This window comes from Scyliorhinus torazame, chromosome 4 (assembly GCF_047496885.1).
Source record: "Scyliorhinus torazame isolate Kashiwa2021f chromosome 4, sScyTor2.1, whole genome shotgun sequence".
In the NCBI taxonomy this organism is placed as follows: Eukaryota; Metazoa; Chordata; class Chondrichthyes; order Carcharhiniformes; family Scyliorhinidae; genus Scyliorhinus; species Scyliorhinus torazame.
Genome location: NC_092710.1, coordinates 122,584,960 through 122,608,128, shown reverse-complemented (window position 1 = coordinate 122,608,128; position 23,169 = coordinate 122,584,960). Strand labels below are relative to the sequence as shown.

Here is a 23,169-nt window from a genome sequence, read left to right as displayed (position 1 = left end):
CTCCAGGAATGAATAGGAATAGATATATAACACAAACTTCATTGCTATCACAGTATTAAAATACCTTTAATTTCACAACAGAAAATAATTTACAATTGCCCCTTAAACAATACTACTCAATAAAGTGAATGCAATGCCCTTAATATGATAGAATTTTTCGTCAAGGTGGATAGTGACGTAGCTGATTCTGAGTCTAGGGTCCTGAATTTTAATAAAGATGGCATGAGGTGCAAGTTGGGTATGATAGATTGGGAAACATTACTTAAAGGGATGACAGGGCGGCATGGTGGCCCAATGGTTAGCACTGCTGCCTCACGACGCTGCGGACCTGGGTTTGATCCTGGCCCCGGGTCACTGTCCGTATGGAGTTTGCACATTCTCGCCATGTCTGCGTGGGTCTCGCCCCCACAACACACAGATGTGCAGGGTAAGTGAATTGGCCATGCTAAATTGCCACTTAATTGGAAAAAATAGAATTGGGTACTCTAAATTTATAATAAAAAATTAAAATTAAATTAAAGGGATGATAGTGGATAGGCAATGGCAAACATTCAAGGAGCATATGGGGGAACTGCATCAATTGTTTATTCCTCTCTGGCCCAAAAGTAAAATGAGAAAGGTGGCCAATCCATGGCTTACAAAGGAAATTAGAGATATACCCGATCATGCAAATTGGCCAAGAAAAACCACAGGTCTGAGGATTGTGAGTTCAGAATTCGGCAAAGAAGAACCAAGGGATTGATTAAAAAGGGGAAAATAGAGAATGCGAGTGATCTTGCAGGGAATATAAAACCCGACTATAAAAGTTTCTATCGGTATGTAAAAAGAAAAAGATTGGTGAGGACAGTCTGAAACAGGGGAATGTATAATAGGGGACAAAGAAATGGCTGAGAAATTAAACACATACTTTGATCCTGTCTCCACAAATGTGGACACAAATCAGATACCAGAAATGTTGAGGAATGCAAGGTTTACGGAGAGGGAGGAACTGAAGGAGATCACTATTAGTAGAGAAATGGTGTTGGGGAAATTGATGGGATTGAAGGCTGATAAATCCCAAGGGCTTGATAATCTACATCCCAGAGTACTTAGGAAGTGGCTCTAGATAGTGGATACATTGGTGGTCATCTTCCAGGTTCTATAGACTCTGGAACAGTTCCCATAGATTGGCGGGTAGCTAATATAACTCCATTATTTAAAAAGAGAGGTAGAGAGAAAATAGGGAATTATAGACCAGTAACCCTGACATCAGTAATGGGAAAAATTCTAGAATCCATTATCAAAATTTGCAGAGCACTTAGCAAATCGTGGCAGGATCGGACAGACTCAGCATAGAGTTATGAAGGGGAAATCATGCTTGTTTGAGGATGTAACTAGTAGAGTTGACAAGGGGGAGCCAGTAGATGTAGTTTATTTGGACTTTCAGAAGGCTTTTGACAAAGTCCCGCATAAGAGCATCAGTGTGTAAAATTAAAGCGCATGGGGAGGTGGTGGCGTATTGGTATTGTCACTGCACTAGTCAACCAGAAACCCAGGCTAATGCTCTGGGGACGCAGGTTCGAATCCCGCCACTGCAGATGGTGAAATTTGAATCCAATAAAAATCTGGACATAAAAGTCTAATGATGACCATGAAACCATAGCTGATTGTCATAAAAACCCATCCAGTTAACTAATGTCCTTTAGGGAAGGAAATCTGCTGTCCTTACCTGGTCTGGCCTACATGTGGCTCCAGCAATGTGGTTGACTCTTAACCGCCCCCTCAAGGGCAATAAATGCTGATCCAGCCAGCGACATCCACGTCCTATGAACAAAAACAAAAAAAAATTAGTGGTGGTGTATTGAGATGGTTAGAAAACTGGTTGGCAGACAGGAAACAAAGAGTAGGAATTAACACGTCTTTTTCAAATTGGCAGGCAGTGATTACATTCATCACAAATTTGAAAAAAAACATTATTGAGGGCAGTTTCTTATTGTGGTTATTATTTACTACTCTGTGTACTCTTATTAAGATTTAAGTTAAAATGTGTTGATAACTGGAGATTTATTGTCATAAATTTCACATGATGGTATTTAGGCAGTAGGACCACTGACCTCTTTGATACTATTCATTTTCCCTCGTTCTTAGACACCCAAAGAAGTGACAATGCTTTTTATCTGACAAGTCAATACTTATGGAGGCCAGCCAAGACAACTGTGGTTCACATTGTAGTTGCCATTCAAGGGGCAAGAGTATTTATTGCCCATTACCAATTGCCCTTGAGAAGATGGTGATGAGCGTCCTTGAACCATGTGGTGTAAAGTATACCAAAGTGCTTTTCCAGAGGGAGTTCAAAGATATTGACCCAGCAACAGAACTCTGACCTGCTTTTGTAGCTGCAGTATTTGTATGGCTGGGAAGGAAGAGTAAAGGCACTATCCACGCCCAAATGGCGGTGCGGCTGATGGGTGCCATGAGAGCTCTCTTCTGAGATGTACCCAGCGCGCCATGCCTCGCGAGATGCAACGTGAACTCGCGAGACGTTGCAACATGAATCCCGGCCGTTGTGGGCGGGATCACTATCTGGCACATTTTCATATTAGAACGTGTCAGCTAGTCAGACCAGCTGGGGGATTGGAGGTCCCCAGGTGGTTCCCATCTGGGCAGCATGTTAACGTGCACTGTTGATGCCACCCGGGCATATTGGCACTACCAGCCTGGCACCCTGGCAGTGTCAAATTGCCCAGGTGGCACTGCATTTTTCCCATGCCGTGATAGGGCCTGAAGGTGCCTTGCCCATGTGAGGTGGGGTTCAGAGGGGCCTGTGGACCCCCTTAAAGATGAGTTGGGGTTTTGGGGGGGGGGTTCAGGTGTCACGTCGGGGGGTTGAGAGATTGGGGCGCCATTTAAAAATGGCGTCCCGATCTCTTCCTGCACCGAGGACCAGGACTGAGGCGAGCGGAGTTCGTCAGTGCAGGAAATGGGACTAAGTGAGACCTCGGCAGGGCATTCCCCACTGATGCCCAGAGTCTCGATAGATAACGTGGTATTTCTCGGCGCTGCGTGCACTCATCATAAAAGGGGTTAGTATTTGAAAATAAAAGAGTTAAAAATATGGAGAAAGACAGTAAATTGGTCTGACATAAATTGCTCCAGCTCTGCCACAGGCTCATAGGACTGAATGGTCTACTTCAGTGTTGTAATTTATAAGATTATATGAGATACTACAGGCGCCATAATGTTTTTTCTACAGCTCAGGCCTATTTGCTTTTGGAGTACAGGTGACTTTTAGTTTGATATTAAAATTTGTAGCAGCAATTTAGTTCCAGCTCTCTCTGTCAGAAAGTAATGAGCCAACTGCCATCATACTTTGCATTATTCGCTTAAAGCTGCAGTGATGTTACATCTGCACACTCTACTTTCCAGTGGTAGCCATCTTATTGTGACAAAGCCTGATATGAACATTAGGCTCAAAGTACTGAGTAGAAATAACTTCCTGCCTTTGCGAGGTTGCAGTGTGTTATATTATAATGCATCTCCAGACTTTATTGTGATAAACTGAAATAAATCTATTCCTAGGCTGAGTATTTTCTCAGAACTACCTCCCACTACACCATAAAAAGGCTTTCTGCTACCTGGGGCGTCATTCTCCGACCCCCCGCTGGGTCGGAGAATGGCCGTTGGCCGCCGTGAATCCCGCCCCCGCCGAAGTCTCCGGTACCGGAGATTGGGCGGGGGCGGGAATCGGGCTGCGCCGGTTGGCGGGACCCCCCGCTCAATTCTACGGCCCGGATGGGCCGAAGTCCCGCCCAGAGATTGCCTGTCCCGCCGGCGTAAATCAAAGCTGGTATTTACCGGCGGGACCAGGCGGCGTGGGCGGGCTCCGGGGTCCTGGGGGGTGGGCGCGGGGCGATCTGACCCCGGGGGGTGCCCCCACGGTGGCCTGGCCCGCGATCGGGGCCCACCGATCCGTGGGCGGGCCTGTGCCGTGGGGGCACTCTTTCCCTTCCGCCTCCGCCACGGTCTCCACCATGGCGGAGGAGGAGGTGACTCTCCCCACTGTGCATGCGCGGGAAACTGTCGGCGGCCACTGACTCTCCCGCGCATGCGCCGCATTTCTGCGCCAGCTGGCGGGGCAACAAACGCCATTTCCGCCAGCTGGCGGGGCGGAAATCCCTCCGGCGCCGGCCTAGCCCCTCAATGTTGGGGCTCGGCCCCCAAAGATGCGGAGCATTCCGCACCTTTGGGCCGGCGCGATGCCCGTCTGATTGGCGCCGTTTTTGGCGCCAGTCGGCGGACATCGCGCCGTTGGGGGAGAATTTCGCCCCAGGGGTTAATAAGTGAAAAGGACCGAAAGAGACCCTTGTTCAAACGCCTGTGAGCATTTTGCACTGGCAAATATCGGGGCACTTTAATGTCCCATGGAGGGACAGGTTGTTTGATTAACAGTTAATTTGTACACAATGTAATTTAAAAAAAAATGTTTTTATTGAAGTTTTGCATTTTGTACACTGTAAATTCAGCACAGGTATGTGCATTGGTTACAAGGTACAAGACATTTCCCTTGGTATCGATCTATTTTGTTATTTCAGGATCTTTTCTTGGGTCGGTTATTATACAATGGCTATACAATAAATATTCTATTTACATGTATGCAGTGTTTCCCCATCTCCTCCCTCCCCCTTTGTCATTTGGCCCCCACCTCCCTTCTCCCCCCACCCACCATTTCACTTTTGGTGTTTCTTTGGGGGTTCCGTTTCTTGTTGCCTCGCTCTGGGCCCCCTGATATCTGTTTTACGGCCTCCACGGCTCTCTCTTTGGCCTCTCCTGCCCCCCACTCCCCTCCCTTCCTTGTCCATTCCTTGCAATCTCTTAGGTCCCCATGTGCCCCCAACACACCTCCCTCTATTGGTTGTTGGCCTCGAACAGGTCCTGGTGAATGGCCTCCATGCTTTGTGGAAGCCCTCCTCTGATCCTCGGATAGCGAACTTGATATTTTCCAGGTGGAGAAATTCTGCCAGGTCTGCCAGCCAGTCTGCCGCTGTGGGTGGTGCTGCCGATCGCCAGCCGAGCAGGTTTCTCCAGAGGGCGATTAGAGAAGCAAAGGCAAGGGCGTCGGCCCTCTTCCCCATGAATAGTTCTGGCTGGTCCGATACCTCAAAGACTGCCATTCTCGGGCCTGGCTCCACCTTCAGCTCCAAAACCTTGGACATTGCCTCGAAGAAGGCTGCCCAGAACATGTGGGTATGGATGGCCGGGCCTCCCTGCACCGTTCACATTTATCCTCCACCTCCCGGAGGAAGCTGCTCATTCGGGTTCTTGTCAGGTGTGCTATGTGCACCACTTTCAGCTGCATGAAGCTTAGTCTTGCTCAAGAGGAGGTGGCATTGGCCCTGCTCAGTGCTTCTCTCTAGTGTCCCCGCCCTATTTCTGTCCCTAGTTTTTCCTCCCATTTTTCCCTTGTTTCGTCCAGTGGGGATTGTGTCCTTTCTAATAGTCGTCCATACAGATTCCTACAGTTTCCCATCCTCACACTGCCCATGTCCAGTTGCTACTCTGACATTGTGTGTCTCGGGGTCCACGGGTATGTTGTTGTCTCCTTGCGGAGAAAGTTCTTAACCTGTAGATGTCAAAGTTTGTTTCTGCTAGGTAGCTCCAGTTCTCCGCCAGTTCCTCTAGGGTCGCTAGTCTGTCTTCCGTGTAAAGGTCTCTAACAGTAAGTATCCCCCCCCCCCCATCCTGTCTCTACATCTTAAAGGTGGCGTGAAGCATGGCTGATGCGAACCAATGGTTGCCGCAGATGGACATGGTGGACATTTCGGTCAAACCGAAGTGCAGCCTCATCTGGTTCCAGGTTCTGAGGGTGGCTACCACCACAGGGCTTGTTGAGTGTTTTGTTGGTGGGGATGGGGGCACTGCCATGGTGAGGGCCCGGAGGGTCGTCCCTGTACAGGAACTCTCCTCCATCCTCACCCATTCCACGTCTGCTTCTTTCACCCATCAGCTCATTCTTTTAGCCGTAGCTGCCCAGTGGTCGTATTGTAGGTTTGGGAGTGTCAGGCCCCCCATGTTTCTTCTTCTTTGTCGGACTTTTTTTGGGATCCTTCCTCCCGCCCCACACAAATGCTATAATCATCTTATCTATCGTGTTAGAAAAAGGCCTTGGGGATGTAGATTGGTATGGACCTGAACAGTACGTTCACCTTGATCACCCGTACCCTTCCCGCCAGGGAGAGCGGGAGTGTATCCCATCTTTTGTAGGTCCATTTTAATTTCCTTCGCCGGACTGGTCAGGTTCCACTTGTGGATTCCTGTCTCGTCATGGGCAATCTGGATCCACAGGTAGCGGAATTTATTTTGGGCTAATTTGAATGGTAATCCCTCCAGCTCCGCCCCTCCCCCTTTCAGGTTCACCGGGAATATTTCACTTTTGCTCGGGTTGGGTTTGTAGCCCGAGAAGGCTCCAAACTCTCTCAGGAGCTTCATGATCCCTTCCATGCCGCTTTGCGGGTCCGAGATGTAGAGGAGCAGGTCATCCACATAGAGCGAGACTCTGTCTCCTCTACGGATTCCCGGAGACTCTGTTGAAGGCCTTCTCTGCATCCAGGGAGATGATCACCTGTTCTCTCCCTGGATGGGGTCATTATCACTTTCAGCAGTCGTCTGATGTTCGCTGTTGGCTGTCTACCCTGAACAAACCCCGTCTGCTCCTCTGCGACCACCTCTGGTACGCAGTTCTCCATTGCCTAGCCAGGATTTTTGTGAGTATTTTCCCGTCTACATTGAGCAGCAAAATGGTTCTGTATGATCCGCATTCTGTTGGGTCTTTGTCCTTTGTGGGTATCAGCGATATATGATGGCTTGTGTTATCGTTGGAGGCAGGGTGCTCCTCGCTAGCGAGTCTGCGGACATCTCCCGCAGCTGCGGGGCCATTGCCATTGCAAAATATTTGCAGAAGCCTGCCGGGAACCCGTCTTGTCCCAGCTCCTTCCCCGCTTGCATGGAGTTGATGCTCTCCATGATCTCTCCCAGTCCTATTGGTGCTTCCAGCCCCCTCCGTCTATTGTCCCCAACGACTGGCATGTCCAGACCATCGAGGAACTGTTTCATCCCTGCGTCCCTGTTGTGGGGCTTGGAGGTGTACAGCCCCCCGTAGGAAGCTTTGAAAGCTTTGTTGACCTTTTTGGTTTGGCTACCAGTCCGCCTCTGCTATCCTTCACCTGGGCTATTTCCCTCATGACTGCCTGCTTTCTCAGCTGGTGAGCTAGCAGGCAGCTAGCCTTGTCTCCGTGTTCATAGAAGGTCCCCTGTGTCTGGCGGAGTTAGTGCATTGCCTTCCTGGTGGATAGCAGGTTAAAGTCCATTTGTAGCTATTTCCTCTCCGCCAGAGGCTCTACGGTCATGGCCTCAGAGTACTTTCTGTCGACCTCCAGAAAGGAACCGATCAGTTGTTGACTAGCTGCCCTCTCTTCCCTGTCTCGACGTGCCTTAGAGGCGATAATTTCTCTTCTAATCACCGCCTTTAGTGCGGGAAGTTGAGACTTCCCGGTTTCGGTTGTTAGTAATGTACTCTCCCATGCTGTAAGTGAGAATTTGATTTAAGATGTAATGCTGATGCACAGGCTTCTCGGAAATCGGGTAGTGCGGTTGTAAAAGGGAAGTGGGGGCTGCTGGCTTCGTAAACATTAAGAATCTCTTTAGCCTCCCTCACCTCCCCAGTGCTCACCTATCACTGGCTTCAATCGGTGACTTGTCACCAGCCCCACTTATTCTCCTATCAATACCTCCGACCATTAACCTCCACCAGCCCCACCTGCCAACTGACCCCTCACCATCTCATGCCAATGTCCCACACCCCCAACCCCCACCCTAATTATCAAGGATTATCCTCATGGTTCAGGCTGCCCATTAGACCGGACCTGCTGAGTTTATCCAATATTTTCTGTTTTCGGTTGAGATTTCCAGCATCTGCAGTTCTTTTGCTTTTCGTGAACTATTAATGAGGTGTTGCCTCAGCGATCAGCACCCCAGCCTCACCAAAAGAAACCCTCTTGCTTCCCATTAAATACCGGGCCTAATATTTCAGCATTCTCGCCCCCACATGTTATATGTACTAATGAGTGAATATACCAGTAACATACTCCAAACAACTTCCTTGTGTTTTTACCTTCCATACAATAGTGACAGAACATTGAAACTTGGCTAAGTTCCATAATGTTTTCGACATGTGTATTGTTACCATAGTGATATAATAACAAGACACTTCCACTGCCAAGAACTAATCTTTATTTTGAATTTCAAACAGGTCATTGCTATTGTGATGGACATTTTCACTGATGTGGACATCTTTAAGGATGTTCTCGAGGCTGCAACAAGAGGAGTCCCGGTCTACATCGTGCTTGATGACTCTAACTTCAATCACTTTACCAAAATGTGTGAGAAACAAGGAGTAAACCTTCAGCGGCTCATGGTAAGGCTTTCTTGCTTTGCAGGTCGCTAGTCCTTCCTCACTCAAAGTGAGTACATATGTTGGCCCTCGGTTTTGGTTTCAAAGGCGATGATACAGTTGCAAAATGGGCCCAAGGCAGGAGGTGCAACACCAGCCAAAAACTGGGCTGCAGACATCAGCTGCATAAGGTGCTGCCTACCTGGTGCCCATCCACAGGCTGCCACATCCACAGTAGCCATCCTTGGGCAAGTCCCAGGGAGCATAATTCATCAGGAGGGGGCTCTGGCCCCTGAGCTGCATCTGACCCAGCGACAAGGAAGGAGTGGCAATAAATACCAAGAGTTGGGATGGTTAATGACTCGGAGGGAAACTTGGGAGGTGACGATGTTCTTCTAGGTGGAGTAGGGTACGGATTTGGGAGATACTGTAAGACACCAGGCGTTGCAGCTCCGGAACTTCAGTAGCAGAGGGAAGGGATGTTTAGATATTGACGGTGAACGAGGTACCGATCAAGAGGGCTGCTTTACCTGGTTGGTGCCGAGCTGTTTGACCCTCCAACCAAGTGGAGAGTATTTCATTGTACTCCTGTCCTGTGCTTAGTAGGTGCTGTAGAGGCTTTGGAAAGCTACCACCACAGAGTAGCCAGTCACTGATCTGTTTTTAGTAGTATGGTATTTATGTGGCTAGCTCCGTTAACCCAGAGAGAAAAACCAATAAGACTTGGGAAATGGCTGGTACTGGCTGAACTGGAGTTCCATTTTCAGTATACATGACCAGTTCGGACTGGCATCAATCATTCTCCCAAGTTACATTGTTTTTTGCCTTCTGGGAAACTTCAGGTCAAATGACTAAGTCATTGATGTTTGGGGACTTGGTAATTGTAATATTGTTGAATGTGAATAGAAAGTGGTTATGCACTTTCTTGTTGGAGATGGCACTGGTGTGCATGTTATTTGTCACTAATCAGCCCAAGCCTGAATGCTTTCCAGGTCTTGCATTTGGACATGGACTGCTTTGGTATCTGAGCAGTTGCAAATTGTAAAATGAACATTGTGTATTCATCACTGAATATCCCCACTTCTGATCTTATGATGTGGGGAAGATTATCAATGAAACAGTTGAAGATATGGCACTACCTGGGACTGAGAAAATTGACCTTCAACAACCACAACTATGTTCCTTTGTGCTAAGTATGAATCAATGGGAATCAGTTTCCCCCTGATTCCCATTGACTCCAGTTTCAGTACGGCTTCATGGTGCTACACTTAGTTAAGGTCTGTCTTGGCGTCAAGAATAGTCATATCACCTCACCTCCTGAGCTCTTGTTTGGACCAAGGCTGTAATGAGGTCTGGAGCGGAGTGGTCCTCCAAACGCAAACTGAACATCAATGTGCAGGTCATTGGTGAGCAATTGCTGCTTTATAGCATGGAAGATGAGATTTGCCACCAATTTACTGTCAATTGATGGGGCTGAAATTGATCGATTAGATTTGTTCTGTTTTATTTTATGGGCACAACATGCGTGGGCAATTTTCCATATTGTCAAATAAATGTCAGTCAGTGTTGTAGCTAAACTGAACTGTTCGGTTCTGGCAGAGCTCATTCTGGAGCACAAATCTTCAGGATTAAGGTGGGAGATTATTGGGGCCCATAGAAGTTGCTGTGTTCAATGCACTCACTCAGGACTACCATAAATCAAATTAACTGCTATGGTAGGGGATCTCAGGAGGAGGTGAAAAAGGAATATTCCCTATAACTTTGTTTGAAGATAGTTACAATCCTTCATTCCCATCTTGTGCATTCACATGTTGCGTCCCGCCCCCCCCCTCTCATTGAGGATGGGAACCTTTATGGAGCCTCCTCCTCCCATTAGCTTTTTAATTGTCCCTATCATTCATGACTGGATGTGGTAGGGCCGCAGGTCTTTGACCTGATCTGTTGGTTGTGGGATCGCTTGGTTCTAATTATAGCCTATTGGTTTTAATGTTTAACCTGCATGTAGTTTTGTGTTTCCAGACATGTCTGATTCTGCTCAAACATGTCATGGAGGCACAGGTAAACGATGGGATGGTGGCACAGTGATTAGCACTGTTGCCTCACAGTGCCAGGGACCCGGGTTCAATTCTGGCCTTGAGTAACTGTCTGTGTGGAGTTTGCACCTTCTCCCTGTGTCTGTGTGGGTTTCCTCTGGGTGCTCCGGTTTCCTCCCACAGTCCAAAGATGTGCAGGTTAGGTGGATTGACCATAATCAATTGCTTTTCATGTTAGGTGGGGTTACGTGGTACGGCGGTGGTGTCGACCGAGGTAAGATGCTCTGTGAGAGGATCGGTGCAGTTTGATGGGCCAAATGGCCTCCTTCTGCACCGTAGGGATTCAATGATATGGGTTGGGTAATACTATCAGAGAAATCAGACTAACTTCCAATTCACCCATTTGAATGTCAATTGTTTCAAAAGCAAAAAGAAAATGCTGGAAAATCTCAGCAGGTCTGGCAGCATCTGTAGGGAGGGAAAAGAGCTAACGTTTCGAGTCCACATGACCCTTTGTCAAAGCTGCTGAGATTTTCCAGCATTTTCTTTTTGGTTTCATATTCCAGCATCCGCAGTGATTTGCTTTTATCCAGTGTTTCAAAAGCACTTTTGTTTGGTTTATCAGAATGGAAATACCCTCAGAAAACGTTAACATGGATAAGTCAGCAAATTCCATTCTACTGCTAAAAGTACATATGTATCATATTTACGGTACGGAAAAGAAAGCTGCTACTAAATACTATTTCTGAAATTGTACATCAGAGTCAATTACATGTTTGGGGAAACTGTAAGGCGCATGTAGACTTGGAAGGCACAATATGAGAAATCTCAGTAATGTGTTTTATTTCATCCATAACTATCACAAACTATGTCAAAGTGATGAATGTGGCTTTTTCCCAGGGTGGAAGAATCAATTAGTAAGGGACATAGGTTTCAGGTGCGTGGGGCAAAGTCAAGAGGAGATGTGCAAGGGAAGTATTTTTACACAGAGGGTAGTGGGTGCCTGGAACTCGCTGCCGGAGGACGTGCTTGAAGCATGTATGATAGTGACATTTAAGGGGCATCTTGACAAATACCTGAATAGGATGGGAATAGAGGGATACGGATACCTGAAGTGTAAAAAGTTTTAGGTTAGACGGGCAGCATGGTCAGGGCAGACCTGGAGGGCCTGTTGCTATGCTGTTCTTTTCTTTGTTGTTTGTGAAATACAGTGAGACATGCTCACTGCTCCAGGTGTGTATCAGCAAACCACATGATTTTTATATTATATGACAGCGGCATTGAAGATGCCGTAACCGAAAGTAGTAAATTCCAGACTAATGACCTCCTCATGATAATAAACACTGAGTGTTTGTTTTCTCCCAGGTTTAGTATCAGCTTGTGTTTCACTGATTGGGTGGCAAAGGTTTTAGGAGCATTTCAAAGTTCAGATTGTAAGAACTGCTTTCCTGCCTGGCATGTTAATTCCCAACCCCATCTCCATTCGAAATGACAGAATCGAACACTGGAGTAAATTTCTTGTCATGTTGATCATGGTTAGTCAGAGAACTCTTCCAGTGTTGAATATGGTCCCGCTACAATATATCGTTGCAGTGTTACAACGTAACCTGTTACACAGCTCTGCCCTCGGCTAGAAGACTGGGCAAATTTTTCTGAAGTATGACGTAATTTTAAAACATCAAATTCATTAATGGCATTTGGGCATCGCTGGTGAGGCCAGGATTTATTGCCCATCTCTAGTTGCCCCTTGAGAAGGTGAGTCACCTGCTTGAAGTGCTGCAACTGGTTGTGGCAGGTTTTTTTATGCATTTGCGCAATTTCCAAGACCATTTCAGAGGGCAGTTAAGAGGCAACTTTCTGCCTGGAATTGTGCGATCTGCTCTGGGAGTTTGTCTGTGACAGTTTTGTGAAATGTGTCAGATATGAGGTGAGCAGGAGTGAGGGTTGCTTTTGTGAGTACCTGAGGAGGTTGAGAGGTAGGGAGACACAGTGCAGCAATTGTAAGTGGGGCAATGCAGCGAACTGTAGTAGTGAGGCTGGAGCTGGTAAAGATGATAAGCAGAGTGCAAGACGATAATAGTATTATCATGGTACAAAAGCAATATACAACAGATGCTGCAAATCTGAATAAAATAACAGCAGAAGATGTGGAAATATTCAAAGTGGCACCATCTGTGAAGACAGAAATTGAGTTAACATTTCAGGCCTGTGACCTTTCTTACCTTAGTAACTCTGTTGAGGTAATTGACTTTTTTCCAATATTGCAGCCATGTTCTTAGAGCTAAGCCTCAGTTGCGGGATTGGTGGTGGGGGGGGGGGGGGGTTCTGCCTCAGGGAGAATTGGATCTCTCTGTCTCTGCCTCCCACCTGCACCAGGATCTCCTAAGAAGCTGGGAGAACCTAAATGCCCTTTCAATATTTGCTGCTGTTTCTCTTCTTCCAAGTGTCTCCTTCCACCTGCACCTCGAGCTTACCTTTGTAAGTGGCAGCAGAGAGGTCCATTATCTGTCCCCCACTACCCTCCCAACAAGTATGCTGCCAACAAATAGCACTGATTGGGTGAACGCAATGAGCAAGCAGCACAAATGTTATATGCTTCCTGTGGCAACTTAAACTGACTGTTGCAGTGAACACGATATCCTCTATGACCCCATTATCAGTGCAATTACATTTCCCGGTCACAATATTAGTAAAGATTATTTAGATGACAAGAAACATTGTTTCTTCCCCACCAATTTTGTCACGTCTGTCACGCTGTAGACATGACAAAAATTAGTGTGCAGGTTATCCTGATATGTTGCCCTTAATTCCGTAATAAACAACAAAAACCCTGGACCGAGGCACAAGTGCAGTTTCTCTGGGGTTTCTGCTGGGGTTATGGTGGAAGAAACCGCACAGAAACTTTACCACATTAATACCAGAAGCTGTCACTGAAGATGGACTGACACAATAATTGAACAAATATGAGCTGATCTGTGAGATTTCATATGGGTTTGCTCAGGCTCCTGTTTGATTTTTTTGGGGGGGACAAAGGCAAAATACTTCAGATGCTGTAAATCTGAAAGAAAAACAGCATTTCTGTCAGCATCTGTTGAAACACAGTTAACATTTCCGGCTGATCTTACATCATCAGAACTGGGAAAGATTAGAGGTGTAATAGGTTTTAAGCAAGTGAAAGGGATGCGGAGAGCATAAAGAACAAAAGGGAATGTCTGTGATAGGGTGCAAGACAGTGTGGTATTATCATAACTATCAGTACCTTGCAGAGAGCTGCAGATACAACAATATAAAGCAGTGATACTGGACCTTAGGGGAGGAGTGTAAGCAGGAGACAGCTAGTGAAGGTCATAAGAGCAGTTTGTGTGAGAAAGTTACATTATAGTTTATACCAGTGGTGATAAGTGTAATTAGATGTTATTGTTCCATTCTGCATTCTAAAGGACTATAATAATAATCTTTATTGTCGCAAGCAGGCTTACATTAAGTTACTGTGAAAAGCCCCTACTCGCCACACTCTAGCGCCTGTTCGGGTACACCGAGGGAGAATTCAGAATGTCCAATTCACCTAACAGCACGTCTTTTGGGACTGGTGGGAGGAAACCGGAGCACCCGGAGGAAACCCACGCAGTCACGGGGAGAACGTGCAGACTCCACACTGACAGTGACCCGAGCCGGGAATCGAACCTGGGACCCTGGCGCTGGGAAGCCATAGTTCTAACCACTGTGCTATCGTGCTGCCCCAGTAGTGTTTGGACTAAGTGTCGAAACGCAGTTTTAGTAGCGTGAATAGAATCATAGCTTTGTTTAAGTAAAAGCTGTACTGTGGTCTTTGTGGAACACAACACCTGCCATCCTAAATAAGCAACACAAAGAACACCACAGGCAGGAGAGATTAAATGACAGTGTTGTTGTTGTAAGACCAAAGGGAGTGGTAATGGACAAATAAAGAATCAATACAAGTGTCTAGAGGTGTGAGTAACGGAATCATCGAGTGCTGCCATCCAGAAGCCAAAAAATAAAAAAGCAAGAAAATAAAACAAAAATAACAAAAAGAAAAGAAACAAAAAGAAGGCTACATTGGGAAATGGCTGAACTCAGTGTTCAGCCTTGAAGACTTTAAAGTGCCTACTCAAAGGATAAGCTTCTGATCCTTGAGCTTTCATTGAGTTTAGTTGGAACATCTTGTGGGTGAGTCGTGGGATGGTATAAAATTGGTCGCCGAAAGGTCACAAAAAATGATCCCCAAAGATCGCCTGACCATTTCCCCCATTTTCTCTTTCGGTAAATTCTCGCTACAGTACCGTGTATGGCCACATGAGGTTGACGTTGGGGCCGGTGCCGTGGACTTTCTTGACCCTTTGGGCCACTGTTACAGTCACCGCCACCGACACAGCCTCCAGCAGCGACTCCCGTTTCTGCAACAGCTGAATAGCCAGGTTAGTCAGCGCCTGCAACTAAAACTGAAGAGTCCAAAAGAAAAATCAATTCTCTTTAAATTTATTACCTGAAGATACTCCTTCTGCACAGATTTAGTTTCCAGCAGTGTTTCGCACTCTTTTTTTTTTTTGCTCGGCCTGCATCTCCCACCCGAAAAAAATGACTGCTCACTGGAATATGTTTCCACAAGTACCTCAGTCAGCAGCCCATAGCTGGAGGGCTTCCACATACTAGATTTAGCAGATAATTCCTGTGTATCATGTGGAGATCTCCCTGTCTTTCAATTGGTCCATTGTTTTGAAGCCGATTCACATTTACTCCATTCTAAACTCAGCTCTGTGGGTTTGGGAACTCCATCCATCCCAGTCAGGGGAAAACTGCACCTTATCAGAGATTTTTATTAGACGTTATTTAAATCTCCAAATAACAAACAATAGAAAATATTTTCTTATTTACAATCTTTACATTTAATAATACAGAAGCGCCAACAATGAATATGACATTTTAAAAAGGAACTGCACAGAATCTATTGTGAACATAACGTGGCTCGTGAGAGTCGGCCATTTTGTAAAAGTGGATCGCTGGAAAAAAGGTTTGAAAAACACTGATCCACGATAGAGAGCAGCTGTGATCTAATTGAATGGCAGGACAGACATAAGGGGCTGAATGGTCTACTGTTTCCATGCAGCATTGCATTCATTTTGTGGCCTACACCTTGGAATGAATGTACTGGTCTCAAAGGGATACAGTGTAGATTCATTGGTGAATTAAATTCTGAAAGATAGGTTGCATAAACGTGGCTTGAATTCCCTGGAAAAGATCGAGGAGTGATGTGATCGAGGTGTTTGAAATGCTCACAGGCTTTGATCGAGTTGCTGTGGATAAACAACCTCATTTGGTGGTCCAAATAGAACAAAGGATTGAAATCTGAACATTCCGTTTACTCCAATAAGGAGTGAAGGCAGGAAGCACAGTTGGTGGCAATTTTTCCTCAGAAAGGCAGTGGACGGATGCTCAGATACTCAAGGATTCAAAGACTGACAATGGTGGAGTTTAGTGCTGCAAGAGTAACAAGGGATATGAGACCTACTGGAAAATGGAGAGGTGTTGTCAATCAGCTATCATCCAGTCCAATGTCAGATCAGGCCCAAAGAGCAGAGGTTCTGTTCCTGTTCTTAATGTTCCTATTTTTTATCTGTATAAACTGCCCTCGGGGAGAAAAGAAAATAGTAGTCGTGAGCAGAAAGGAAAAATAATATCTGAGCCATTTGGTTGGTTTTGTGGTAATTGCCAGATTTGAAAATAATAATGCGCTGAGGAGCTTAGGGTTGCGCAAGGGGATAGTGAGGTGCAGGGTGGAACATAAGGGGCGGGATCCTCCCGCACTTGGCGTGATGGCCCGACGCCGGCTCCAAGAGCGGCGCAAACCACTCTAGCGTCAGGCCACCTGGACGTTGTGGAAACCTCCGCACTTCCGGGGGCGAGGCCGCGCCGGAGGGGTTGGCGCTGTGCCAACCGCCACCGAAGGACCGCCGTGGTCCTGCGCATGCGCAGAACAGCTAGCGTGTTCTGCCGCATGCGTAGAGGGGTTCTTCTCCGCGCCGGCCATGATGGAGTCCTACAGAGGCCGGCGCGGAGGGAAAGTGTGCCCCACGGCACAGGCCCCCCCTCAGATCGGTGGGCCCCGATCTCGGGCCAGGCCACCGTGGGGGCCCACCCCAGGGCCGGATCCCCCCGCGCCCCACCGAGGACCCCGCTAGACAAGCCAGGTCTCACCGTGATGGACCATGTCCATTTCACGCCGGCGGACTGGCTGAAAACGGGCGGCCGCTCGGCCCATCGGGACCCAGAGAATTGCCGGGGTGGGGGGGTGCCGCGAACGGCCCCGGACCAGCGCGGCGTGATCCCCGCCCCCACCCGAAAACCGGCGTCGGAGCGGCGGGGCGGGATTCACGCCGCTCCCCGGGATTCTCCAACCCGACGGGGGCTCGGAGAATCCCACCCAAGGTTTCCGATGATCTGCCGTTGTATAGTTTGGAACCAAGTGTGTCAATGGGGAGTAGAATGGATCTGTTCCAGAGATTCAGGACATTTTCCTGAATAAATTGAATCTAGGGAAAATCAAATATTTTATAGTCTCTCTGCCGGGTGTGGGAGCAGCAGTGGGGAGCTGCAATTCTCCTCGGGAGTGCTGCCATTTGGGAGTGCAGTTGGCCGGGGATTGGGCAGGGATTCGGAAGTTTAATTTCACTAGCTTGGTGGGGAAGGTGAAGATAATTGCTGAGGTGGGACAATCCCCCTCTGTCATTGGCGGGCCGGGTACAGGCAGTTTAAATGAATGTTTTGCAGCGATTACTGTTTTTATTCCAATATCCGGTCTTTTTACACAAGTCCTTCTTCAGGGGGGGTGGACATGCTGATCTCCTCGTTCATTTGGGGAGGGAAGGTGGGCAGGATTAGGAGATTGGTAATGCAGAGGGGGTGGCAGGCGGTATTACTGTATTACTATATCACTATTGGACGGCGAATGCGGAGAAAGTGCAGGGCTGGAACAAGAAAGGGGGTGCTCTAAAGGGGTGCATAAAGATGGAGGCAGGCTCTTGTAGGGGGTCATGGTTTGGGCACGGGCAATGGTGCCGCTCCCAATGACCCCAGGAAAGCACTTAGTGAGTCTGGTGGTGGTGGCCACATTGAAGATTTGGAGGCAGTTTAGACGGCACTTTAAGCTGGGGGCTGGATCAGGGGGGATGCCAATTAGGGGAATCATGGGTTTGAGCCGGGGAGGGTGGATGCGAGGTTTCAGGGATGGGACGAGAGTGGGACTAAGGAAATGAGGATTTGTTCATTGGAGGGACGATTCGCGAGCTTAGAGGAGTTAGGAGATAAGTATGGGTTGGCGCAGGGGGAAGGGTTTAGGTCCTTGCAGGTGCGGAACTTTTGCAAGGAAGGTTTCCCTGATCTTCCCGATAGCGGCGGTCTCCTTGTTGCTGGAGGCAGTGCAGTCAGTGGGAGGATTGGGGCGGGAGTTGGGGGGGGGGGTCGTCTCGGCGATTTACGGGAGGATCCTGGAGGAGGATAGGGTGTCCATTGAGGGGATTAAAGAAAGATTAAAGTGAAGGTGGAGGAAGAACTGGGGATGACGCTGGAAGAGGGACTGCGAGGTGTTGCGGATGGTGATAACCTCGACTTCTTGTGCGAGGCTGGGGCTGATACAGCTGAAGGTAGTGTACAGGGCGCACCTCACAAAATCAAGGCTGAGCCGGCTGTTTGAGAGGGTGGAGGATGTCTGTGAGCAATGTGGGAGGGGCCCAGCAAATCATGTTCATATGTTTTGTTCCTGCTTGAAGCTGGAAAGGTTTGGGAGGACGGTGTTCGGCACAATCCCAGGGTCTTGCATGTGGATGTGGAGCCCGGTCCCCAAGAGGCCATGGGCGTGATTCTCCACTCCCGCGCCGAAGTGGGCGCGCCGTCGTGAACGCCGTTGAGATTCACAACGGCGCGAAACGGCCCCGATCCCGACCGATTCAGGCCCTGACAATGGGCTAGGATCGGGGCCGCGTCATCTACAAGCGCCAGGCCTTGTCGCCGGCGTAAAGGCGGCGCCGCATAGATGACGTGGCTGGCGGCGCATAACTGGCGTCATCCGCGCATTCGCGGGTTGGCCGGCGCCAACCCGCGCATACGTGGTTGCCGTCCTCTCTAAGTCCGCCCCGCAAGAAGATGGCGGACGGATCTTGCGGGGCCGCGGAAGGAAGGAGGTCCTCCTTCAGAGAGGACGGCCCGACGATCGGTGGGCACCGATCGCGGGCCACCCCACATTTAAGGTACCCCCCGGTGCAGGATCCCCCCTCCCACCCCCACAGGCCGCCCCCCCCAGCGTTCACGCACCGTTCACGACGGCAGCGACCAGTTCCCGTAACAGCCTCCCCGAACAGGTGCCGGAATGTGGCGACTAGGGGCTTTTCACAGTAACTTCATTTGAAGCCTACTTGTGACAATAAGCGATTTTCATTTCATTTCATTTCATTTTCATTCATTTCATTTCATTTCAGGTGTGGACGGCGCCGGGGGGAACCCACCATTTTGGCCTGGCCCTCGGCCCATCCGGGCCTGAGAATAGCGGGGGGGTCGGAGAATCGCCATTTTAGGTGTCTCCGGCGATTCTCCGGCCTGCGGCCCGCGGAACTCGACGGGGCCGTCCCCGCCGCTTGGGAGAATCTTGGGAGGGCATCGGACCGGCGTCCCGGGAAATTTTGGCGGCCCAGGCGATTCTCCCAACCGGCGTGGCAGTGGAGAATCTCGCCCCATATTCGGGGAGTCGGTCTGGTCCGAGTTGCAGGCGGGGCAGATATCTTAGCCTTCTCCTCGCTGATCGCTCATGGGCGGGTCCTACTGGGGTGGAGATCAGTATCTCTACCCTATGCCTCAGCCTGGTAGATAGATCTGCTGGTGTTTGTAACCCTGGAGGAGGTGAGATTTGGGGGGGGGTGGGGGGGACGAAGGAGGTGTTCTATAATTGTAGGGGTTTGTTCATTATGCACGTTTGGGAGTTGGTTACCAGTGACTGTTGAAGGGGGGGGGGGGTCTGTCAGTGTTTGTTTGTTTGGGATTGTTTGAGATTGTTTTTGTATTGTGAAAATATTGAAGATCTCAAAAAGAAAATCTCAAAAAGAAAATCATGTCCCAGTTGCTGAGCGACCTATCCTGGAAGGTGGACATTGCCAAGGCACTGCAGAGCATGGCAAAGTCACTGAGGACCATCCATGTTGACATCATGGTGCAGAGAATGGGGAGCCTCCAGGACTGGCAGAGCCAGATGGCCCAGAGGCTTATGGAGCTCATTCCAGCTGCCCCTCCATCCCATTGACTTCCCCAGGGCCCTGTGCGCACCATCAGGGAGGGGAAAGCATTGGAGGCCAACCCGGGGCCTGCCACCAAGGAGATTATGACACTGGAGCCCCCCCGCTCCTGGCCCTACTGAAGATGTCTGCCAAGGACATCAAAGACCACAGTGCATGGAAGGCAGCAGGCTGCCTCCACCTCTAATGTGCACCCTGGGGGTATACCTTCACATGCAGTAGGCCACGAAAGATCCAGAAGATTGAGGAGCTCTGAGTGGGCAGTGGAGGACAGTCACTCTCTGCAGCTAAGGGAAATGGAAATCTGTCACAGTGAAATGTTCACTATTAAACATGTCTCCTCATACAGGCAAAGCCTCTGTAATATCAATCTTAACAGCGGGCCTGCCCGCAGCCCCCCTCCCCATTGCCCTCATCTCTCACCCCCCCTCTTCAGCGGGTATCCCCACTAGCCAACCCATAATCCTGGGATTGTCCTTGAAGGCATTGGGGATCTCCGAGTGCCCAGGATGTAGCTGCCATGCATGTTGCCAGGGTAGCGTGCACACGTGCATGAATGGGAGGTGGTAATCGCACATGATCTGAATATTCAAGGATATTCCTGTTAATATAGGGCACTCCCTGATGTGTCGGTCTGGTTCGCAGGGTGACATGCGTTCTATCGATTGCGTCCTGTTCATGGGGAATCCAGGCGATGGCAGCAAATCTTGCAGCCCGGGCATCTTTCTGGGCCTGTTCCAGGTCGAAGGTGATATAGTCTGATGACTGGGCATACAGAGCATCCGTCACCTCTTGCTTGCAACAGTGGGTGGAAGATTGCGATATGCCACACAGGCCACGCTCGAGCCCTGGAATGACCCGTGGCATAGAGATTGAGGGCTGCGGTGACAATCACGGCCACCGGCAGCAGGTATCCAATCCTCCACGGGGTGCCATATCCGTAAAAACGTGGCACAGGTGCCGCACTGTCTCCCTGCTGAGGCGCAGTCTTCTGCGGCACATGGTGTTCGTCAGCTCACTGAATAGCCAACGACACTTGTACACCTTGGGTCATTGCTGGCCTCCCCTTCTGGCTCCCTCCTCAGTCTGATGGGCAGCTGAGTCTTCAGAATATGCGGCAGCCCCCTGCACACGAGATGCTACCTCCAGCCTGAGTTGTCGCTGCTGCCTTTTGTGGCGTTTGGCCGCCTCGGCTGCCACAAGTAACACGAGTGCGGTCTCTGTGGGATCGACACCAGCAAACAGTTATGTCTGGACGGATTGGGGAAGGAGAGAGAGACCAACAATCAGTTAGGGCTTCCATCCCGGGACCCTCAAATCCCCCAAGCCTCCTCCACCCTTATCATGTCTATCCCGGCTTCCCTCAGAGTGCCATCCCGCGAGCCAGTTGTGCTGACAAACCTTGCTCTGCATACTCACCCCCAATCGCACCAGGAGCCGGTAGACCCCGGACCTCTGGGGTCAACATTAGGGAGGCCTTGCTCAGCTACCCTCTGCTCATCTTACTCTTACCCTTTGGCTGAGAGAGGATCCTCAATGGTGAAGCCCTGCTCTTTAGTGTTTGATTGTTGGCAGCTGCCTGTATGGTGTTGACGCTCCTTGAGTTCAGGCACACTGGTCAGGCATCATAATTTGCTGGACATGCAAGTGCGTTAATCATCCTCTGAGGCATGGCATGTGTGCCCTCGAGGAGGCACTTGAGAGTTAGAACATAGAACAATACAGCGCAGTACAGGCCCTTCGGCCCACGATGTTGCACCGAAACAAAAGCCATCTAACCTACACTATGCCATTATCATCCATATGTTTATCCAATAAACTTTTAAATGCCCTCAATGTTGGCGAGTTCACTACTGTAGCAGGTAGGGCATTCCACGGCCTCACTACTCTTTGCGTAAAGAACCTACCTCTGACCTCTGTCCTATATCTATTACCCCTCAGTTTAAAGTTATGTCCCCTCGTGCCAGCCATATCCATCCGCGGGAGAAGGCTCTCACTGTCCACCCTATCCAATCCCCTGATCATTTTGTATGCCTCTATTAAGTCTCCTCTTAACCTTCTTCTCTCCAACGAAAACAACCTCAAGTCCGTCAGCCTTTCCTCATAAGATTTTCCCTCCATACCAGGCAACATCCTGGTAAATCTCCTCTGCACCCGCTCCAAAGCCTCCACGTCCTTCCTATAATGCGGTGACCAGAACTGTACGCAATACTCCAAATGCGGCCGGACCAGAGTTCTGTACAGCTGCAACATGACCTCCCGACTCCGGAACTCAATCCCTCTACCAATAAAGGCCAACACTCCATAGGCCTTCTTCACAACCCTATCAACCTGGGTGGCAACTTTCAGGGATCTATGTACATGGACACCTAGATCCCTCTGCTCAGCCACACTTTAAGAACTTTACCATTAGCCAAATATTCCGCATTCCTGTTATTCCTTCCAAAGTGAATCACCTCACACTTCTCTACATTAAACTCCATTTGCCACCTCTCAGCCCAGCTCTGCAGCTTATCTATATCCCTCTGTAACCTGCTACATCCTTCCACACTATCGACAACACCACCGACTTTAGTATCATCTGCAAATTTACTCACCCACCCTTCTGTGCCTTCCTCTAGGTCATTGATAAAAATGACAAACAGCAACGGCCCCAGAACAGATCCTTGTGGTACTCCACTTGTGACTGTACTCCATTCTGAACATTTCCAATCAACCACCACCCTCTGTCTTCTTTCAGCTAGCCAATTTCTGATCCACATCTCTAAATCACCCTTAATCCCCAGCCTCCGTATTTTTTGCAATAGCCTACCGTGGGGAACCTTATCAAACGCTTTGCTGAAATCCATATACACCACATCAACTGCTCTACCCTCGTCTACCTGTTCAGTCACCTTCTCAAAGAACTCAATAAGGTTTGTGAGGCATGACCTACCCTTCACAAAGCCATGCTGACTATCCCTGATCATATCATTCCTATCTAGATGATTATAAATCTTGTCCCTTATAATCCCCTCCAAGACTTTACCCACTACAGACGTGAGGCTCACCGGTCTATAGTTGCCGGGGTTGTCTCTGCTCCCCTTTTTGAACAAAGGGACCACATTTGCTGTCCTCCAGTCCTCTGGCACTATTCCTGTAGCCAATGATGACATAAAAATCAAAGCCAAAGGTCCAGCAATCTCTTCCCTGGCCTCCCATAGAATCCTAGGATAAATCCCATCAGGTCCCGGGGACTTATCTATTTTCAGCCTGTCCAGAATTGCCAACACCTCTTCCCTACGTACCTCAATGCCATCTATTCTATTAGCCTGGGGCTCAGCATTCTCCTCCACAACATTATCTTTTTCCTGAGTGAATACAGTTGAGTTTTCTTTATTGGCAAAAATGGTCAACACTAACAAAGAGTTTAAAA

The 23,169-nt window shown here is 48.8% G+C and overlaps 1 protein-coding gene across 1 annotated transcript in view; it reads left to right on the top strand.

Moving 5' to 3' along the window:
- The window catches only part of fam83b (family with sequence similarity 83 member B), an 80,667-nt gene that overhangs the window by 20,198 nt on the left and 37,300 nt on the right, over positions 1-23,169 (top strand). Inside the window, exon 3 of the mRNA XM_072498567.1 lies at positions 8,285-8,449. Within this exon, the coding sequence (XP_072354668.1) occupies positions 8,285-8,449 (165 nt within the window). The remainder of the gene's footprint in view (positions 1-8,284; positions 8,450-23,169) is intronic.